Here is a 7,210-nt window from a genome sequence, read left to right as displayed (position 1 = left end):
CACTAACATTTAGAAAGAGTTTTAGGCCTTATTTAATAAGCCTCTTGCTGGGTCGAGTAAGAGGTAGTATCTTACTCGGTCCAGTCAGGTTGTTTGTTTTACACACTTCATAGATTTGACTGAGTCATTTTCATCTTTTAGAGTCCTCACAAAATAATAGTTGACTGAAAAACCTTCTTTTCTATGTCCTTTCCCCTAAACACATCGATCTCTTGAGTGGCACCTCCAGCTACCTTAGCGACACCATCAGAAGTTGATGCTGAAATCACACTTTCCTCGTCCGAAATGGATGTTGGTTTCACTACAAGCCAAGACTCCACCATCTCGAAATGCAATAGGCGTGAATCGTCAACGTCGACTTCTTCCAAACGTCGATAAGGTCTTAAATTGATTTTTCAAAAATTGAAATTGAAATTGATTTTCTGAAATTGAAATTAATGGAATCTCAATTACTATTCTAACTGATTAGAAAGGGGACAAAGAGGACAGGAGAAGGGATTCAGATATGAAGCTCCCTATGGGTTTATTATTTCGGATTGCATTAGGAACATGTTTTTATTCATTTGTAAAATTTCATGCTAGTTGTGAACATATCAATAGTAACTACGCGAGATCTAGAATCATAAGTTATAGCAGGAACTTATCCGCTACATTATGAGAATAATAATGTAGTTTAATTAGTGTTTGAGTTTAATATCACCTAATAGAGCTATATTTGACTTAGTAAATATGAGCTCTATTTTCAAAAATTAGATATTTGACTTGGTAAATGTCGAAATGAAGTTCAAGAAAAAGAGCAACCAATGTATTGTTATCTAATGTTCCCAATTTAGTTTCATTTAATTTAAAAGCAAAGGTAGTATTATCACTCAAAGTTGGTCTAGAAACGGAATCAAGTTATTGTAGTTTGTAGTCGAATCACTTGTCTGCAGTCTGCACTGCATTTATTGGTTGTTATTTGTTTAGTTTTATGTTTGGTGTTCAAAAGCAGAAAGTAATGACGGTATGGTCACTTGAATAACAAAATTTGCACTAAAAGTTTGGTCGTGGTAATCATCTTGTTTGCTATTTGTGATGAGTTGTATTCATGCTCAATAACTAAAATTTATATCGTTTATGTATATATGTAAAAAAGATGAATTTATATCGTTTGATGTTAGGATGTTGCATCTCTTTTTTTTTATGAACATATGTAGAGTTGCAAACAGAACAGAAGGATAAAATAGTTATTTTTATCATTCAGCACATTCAATCAGATGTATAATCAAACAATATCGTTTTAATTGGATGTATGTTCAGTCAGAGTCAGATGTATAATCAAACAATATCGTTTTAATTTGATGTATGTTCAGTCAGACTTCAGACCCAATCAGCCATCTGCATAATCAAACAATATCGTTTTAATTGGATGTATGTTCATCAGACTTCAGACTCAATCAACCATCTGACTTCCTCTGCTCTCCGACTAAATCAGCAACTATCAAACAACTTTTTAGTTATTATAGTTTCAAACGAAACCCTATCTATTTATAGGCCCAAAAACCAATTTAACGGTATGCTTGGAATATGCTTGGAATGCTTATATATTATATTTCGCGGTGGTCTGATTTCGTAGTGATTCCATTTCGCGGTGGTCTCATTTCGTAGAGAGTTATATAGAAGAGGGCCATTTTGTAGTGTACATTGGCAAGAACAACATCGTATTAACAAATTTGCAGTGGTCCACCACGAAATTGTTGGCTATAATAGTAATATGTGATTTGTAGGTTATTTATTAAAATGTTATTAAAAAAAGTACTATAATTAAATGAGAACTTAATTATGAAAAATCATTTTTTTTTAATTTTCGATAAGCATGTTTCTTAAAGTATGTTACCTACAATGACAATTAACTAAAAGTACATAATCCAAAATAAGTTTTTTCCACAAACTGAAAGAGATAGGTAACGTGGTATCAAAATGGAATGAATGTTGATATATGCGGTAGAAATTTGAAGAAAATGTCAAAAGTTGTAGTTTATAAACAATATCTATCAAAATTACACTGATAGCGATATAAAAGTTCATAAAATACACTACGCAAATATATAAAATATTTAGAAAAGGAAAATTTGCACCTACAGAAACAATACTGTAACTTTTATGATACAGATGGGATAATAAATCAAGAGAATAAATGATGAAACGATTATTAAAAACCAATTAAAATAAATATAACTGCCACTAAAGTGTAGAGTGTAGAACACTTTGTGGGAATTAAATGTTTACTTTTATGACTAAAAAATTTATATTTGGAATTAATAATCTAGCTTACATATTCATTTTCCAAAACTGGTTTTGTCCGAGTACCCATCGCCACCGGTACCTTAGCACGACCAACGGCGGTCACCGCTAACGTAGCACCGCCCTCCGCTGCAGCTTTCATCTTCCCTATCCTCTTCCTCCCGCTACACCACCTCACCCACAACACCAACACCACCAAGACCGTCGCCAGCAAAACCCCACCGGCTACCGAACCACCAACCCACCACCCTTTCTTCCTCCCTCCGCCACCACCACTACCTTCGCCACCAGCAATAGGATACTCCGGCACTTTTGGCGGCGCCGGCACTGGCGCCGGTGTCCTCTCTTCTATCACTATACCGACATGCCCTTGGGTTACACTCGAACAAATGCTCCCATTTTGCACACGATCAAACGCAACTCCACCAAATAAATCAAAAAACACACATTTTGGCAAAACCCCATCTGGCGCAACCCCCAAAGTTTCGAACTTTATCAAAATGGGGTTTTCCGATGTCCAGAGATCCAGCTCCGGCAACCCTTTTGCCGTCAAATTAACTGCATTGTAAGCCAATAAACCCACCACCGACGACAAAAACGAATAGCCTGGTAAAGGATAGTAAACCGACGACCAGTTACCCAAATTATGATAGACCAAAATAACCCTCTCAACGTACGGATTCTCCAAGATGCCCTTGGGGATATCAAACTCTTTGTACCCATGAAACCCTCTTTTCCTCAAGCTACCACTTCTCAGGCGGAGGGCAGAGACGGTACTTCCAGTCAAATTAGACGGCACATTACCGTCGTAGACAACTCCGGTCCTCGGACGGTGCCGGGAAAGTGCTCGGAAAGCATAGTCTTGGAGAACGGAGTCAAGAAATCTTGGTGAAAAAAAGATTTCACCGGTGGGTCGTAATGATTGAGATTTCACCGATGGAATTGTTGTAAATAAAACTGAGAAAATTACACAAAAAGAAGCAAAAGAAATCATGGGTTTCCGTCAAGATGAGTACTTTTTTGGTTCAAGCATCAGGAATCTTGAGTAAAGAGAGTAGGTGTGTGACCGTATGAGAGAGCACAACGGTTGGTTCTTGAAATAAGTGTGATGTAATTTTAGTATAAATATTATATATTTTATAATAAAAGTAAAACCTTTGGAAGAGAGTAAATGAGCAATCAATATTGTTTTAGACAGTATATAAAACTTCGGAATTTCATACATAAATGTATTACATTTTGACTACTTTACCAACAGGATTCCCCATGCAAGTTAACAAATTCGTAGCTATAGAATAAGTACATTCGTTTCTTAAGTTGAATGTGTGTAAGGATCCTGTATTCAGTCACAGTGTATCATCAAATACAATTTCTCGGATGATATCTCACATCCGTACAAGTGTTTTTCGATTATAATTTAGCCAAAAAGAAAGTTATAACTTTTAGTTTCTCACACCCGTAAAAGGTTTTCTCAATACAATTGGTTCCAACAAATGAAACACCTTTTAAAGATTAGCATGATATAAAAGTAAATGGTATGTTTTGTCTTGGTCATTAAAATCTTTTTTTTTTCTCTCGTTGTTTCACATATTTCAATCGAAAACTTTTTATCTTAGACCCGATCCCTCAACCTCTAATGACTCTCGGGGTCGACCCGATCTATCAACCTCTAATGACTCTCAGACTCAACCCGATCCGTCAACCTCTAATGACTCTCGGGCTCAACCTGATCTGTCAACCTTTAATGACTCTTGGGCTCATCCCGATCCGGCAACCGACATAAAACATCAGCCGAAGAACTCTGCAGTTAAGCGTGCCCAAGCGAGAACAATTCAGGGATGGATGACCCCCTTAGAAAGTTTTCATGTCACAAACCCAAAACAGACAATATTATGATACGTGCCAGAGGGGATATTACATATCGTATCAAAGTTGGGGCATTGGTCGATGTGTTCGACAGGGACGTCGAACCCTATAAGGGGGGGGGGGGGTGAAGATGGGTAGCTACCTGCACTTGATCCCACATCGGTTGGGAAGGAGAACAAAACATTCCTTATAAAGGGTGTGTATACCTTCCCTGTCACAACACGTTTTAAAGTCGTGAGGGCAACATATCTCATAACAACTCTGCAGTTAAGCATGTCCGGACAAGAGCAATTCAAGGATGGATGACCCCCTCAGAAGTTTCCGTGTCGGGATCCCAAAGCGAACAATATTGTGATACGTGCTAGAGAGGGATGTTACAACTCAAAGGAGAATATGAAACACAACAAGCATTAGAAAAAAAAAGCATTAGAAAAAAAAGTTTGTAATCAGTAACGCAATCCTTTGCAATTGGGAAGAACATAAAAAACTGAGAAAGGATTAAACCATAGATTATAAAGCCGAGAATGACACAACAAGCAATCACATTTAACACAACAATCAATCAAATTAAACCACAAGAATCAATTATAAAACACAACAAACAAAAAACTAGAATGACAGAGCATCAAAAAACTAGAATCACTATACCTTGAGGTACATATCTTAAGATTCAGTGTATATATATATATATATATATATATATATATATATATATATAAGAAATCGATTTCTAATTTTTTTGATATTTGGCTTCATATTGTTTCAAAAATCGATTTCTATAAGAATAGATTTCTACATGTCTCAAGATTCTATTAAGAGCAAAAAAAAAAAATAAGAAATATAAGTTCTACACTTGCTACAATAGATGACAGAGCTTCGAAAACAGAGAATCGATTAAGAGCAAAACATTTAAGAAGTTGTTATCGATTTAAGAGCATACGTATACCTTGAAGAAGCTATGAGTGGCTCACTGGTTCAACAACGACGATACACCTATACACTGAAGTGCTTCACTTAGTATCGATCAATAATGACAGATTGGTTGTTCAAAAATGGTTATTTAGGCTTTGTCAAATACAAGTGCGATCGAGTAAAAACTAAAAAGAGATTGGAAAATTAGGGTTGATTGGGATAATGGTTGAATAGATATTTGCGATTAAATAGAGGTTACCTAGGACGATTGAGATTGTTGAGAAGGGAGATCAAGAATCCTTTAATACAATCGACTTTGCATGGTCTGCATTTAACACAACCATCAATATGAGTATGGGGAAGAGAAAATGATGATTGAGTTTCTAGCGCATGTTCAAATTTCAAAGGAGCCGATGGAAACCTTTTTTATTTCAATAGTTCTATGCTTAAAATATAAAAATTATTATTTAAATTTTTGTGAAAACAAACTATTATGTCAATATCGTGGTATTATCATTTTAAAATCGTGCCATATTCGTGTTTAATTTCGTGTATTTATCGTGTTATCATCATTTCATATTGCAGACACGAACACGACACGACACAATGTCATTTTTCTTTTACATAACACGAACACGAATTCAATTTTTATTTCATCCCAATTTCGTTTTGTATCATGTGTTTTTTGTTGGATTAGGTGTCTAAGTCATAACTATATTTGGTATGTACTTGACCCGGTTATAGCATGGTCCTTTTGGGTTGCCTTCACCAAAACAACTTGACTGGAAGAATAATAGATAAAGAGGTTATTATGGTTTATTAATATATTATATTAACAATATATTAAAGGAGAAATCATATTTATTTAATTAATATTGGTCAAGAATTAATTTACAATTAATTTTGTGGTCAAAAGAGATTAATTAAATTAAGGGGACTGATATTGTAATTATGTGATAGTTGCAATATGGGCTGAGGAACACTAAGGAAGGGTGGACGAATTCTATGTGGGAGCCCACATAGAAATCGTCCAAGGGGCCTTCTGGAATGATCCTTTGGACTGCTTAGAGCCTAAGCAATCTAATTAGGGTTTTGAATGAAACCCTAGCAGCTCACCTATATAAAGGACCCCTAGGCTTCATAAATTCGGCTACCACAACCCTAGAAGGATTCAAGAGCCGAAAATTACCTCTCCCCTCTCTCCCCAAGATTCTCCAATTGTTTTGGTGTTTGTGATTCATCAGAGGCATCGCATTTGAGGTGCTAGGTTCTCAAAAGCTCAAGATCTTCAAGCTACAATTAAAGGTAATATCTTAACTCTTCATTAGATGTAGATTTCGATTTGTTGTATGCTAGATTAGGGTTTGAGAGCTTTGGATGATTATTGCATGTACAAATAGAAAAACTAGATCCAAAGCTTTAGGGTTTGCATGTGCACCATAGGATTGATGTTTTGCTCAAAACTCAGCAGTGGTATCAGAGCCTATGATGCTTTTTCTATTGTATTTGATGTTATGCTTAATTGTTCAATGCAAAAGTTCATCGCTTTTTTGCTTCTGCCTGGTGACCACGACGTGGCATAGATTGCCACGACGTGGTGGCGGGTCAGAGTGCAAAATTTTGGGTTTTTGGCTAAGTTTGGATTTAGATAATTACCATAAATTATTTTTATAATTAAAAATCGTTTTAGTTGTTATGGTAATACATATCTTAATCCAATTAGAAGATAATTGTCATAAATAAGATAATTATTTGTTTTATATGATAAAGATTAATTATTTGTATTTTGATTTGAATTATCTTGTAAAGAAAATAGATTAGGTCAAATTATGTGATAAAGATTAATAATATGATTATTTAATTATTTTTCAAATTTGATCTAAAAGATGTTTTGAAAGTTTCAAAACTTGCACTCAAGTTTTGGAATTTAAATTTTTGATTAAAAGTTTAATTTTGAAATATTTAAATTCTAAACCCTATAATTTTACAAGTTTAAAATTCGACCCTTATACTATTATAATATTATAAGATTAATATTTATATATATATATATATATATATATATATATATATATATATATGTGTGTGTGTGTGTGTGTATATAAGATTAAGCTACTCTTACCGTTAGTAGGCCTCATTCACGAAGTCG

General features: G+C 34.8%; 1 protein-coding gene across 1 annotated transcript; it reads right to left on the bottom strand.

Moving 5' to 3' along the window:
• Positions 1–2,095: 2,095 nt before the first annotated feature.
• Positions 2,096–3,402, bottom strand: LOC145135742 (uncharacterized). Its single transcript, XM_079069972.1, has one exon. The coding sequence runs from the start codon at positions 3,275–3,277 to the stop codon at positions 2,306–2,308; it is 972 nt and encodes a 323-aa protein (XP_078926098.1). The 5' UTR covers positions 3,278–3,402; the 3' UTR covers positions 2,096–2,305.
• Positions 3,403–7,210: the final 3,808 nt, after the last annotated feature.

The sequence above is a fragment of the Lactuca virosa genome, chromosome 9 (genome assembly GCF_052849685.1).
Source record: "Lactuca virosa cultivar CGN04683 chromosome 9, Lactuca_virosa_CGN04683_v6, whole genome shotgun sequence".
NCBI lineage: Eukaryota > Viridiplantae > Streptophyta > Magnoliopsida > Asterales > Asteraceae > Lactuca > Lactuca virosa.
Note: the sequence above shows the minus strand (reverse complement) of the source record. Positions and strands in the feature narration are given on the sequence as shown.

Bases quoted from the DNA above. Each gene is read 5' to 3' on its own strand.
- LOC145135742 (XM_079069972.1), bottom strand. From the start codon at position 3,277: ATGATTTCTTTTGCTTCTTTTTGTGTAATTTTCTCAGTTTTATTTACA.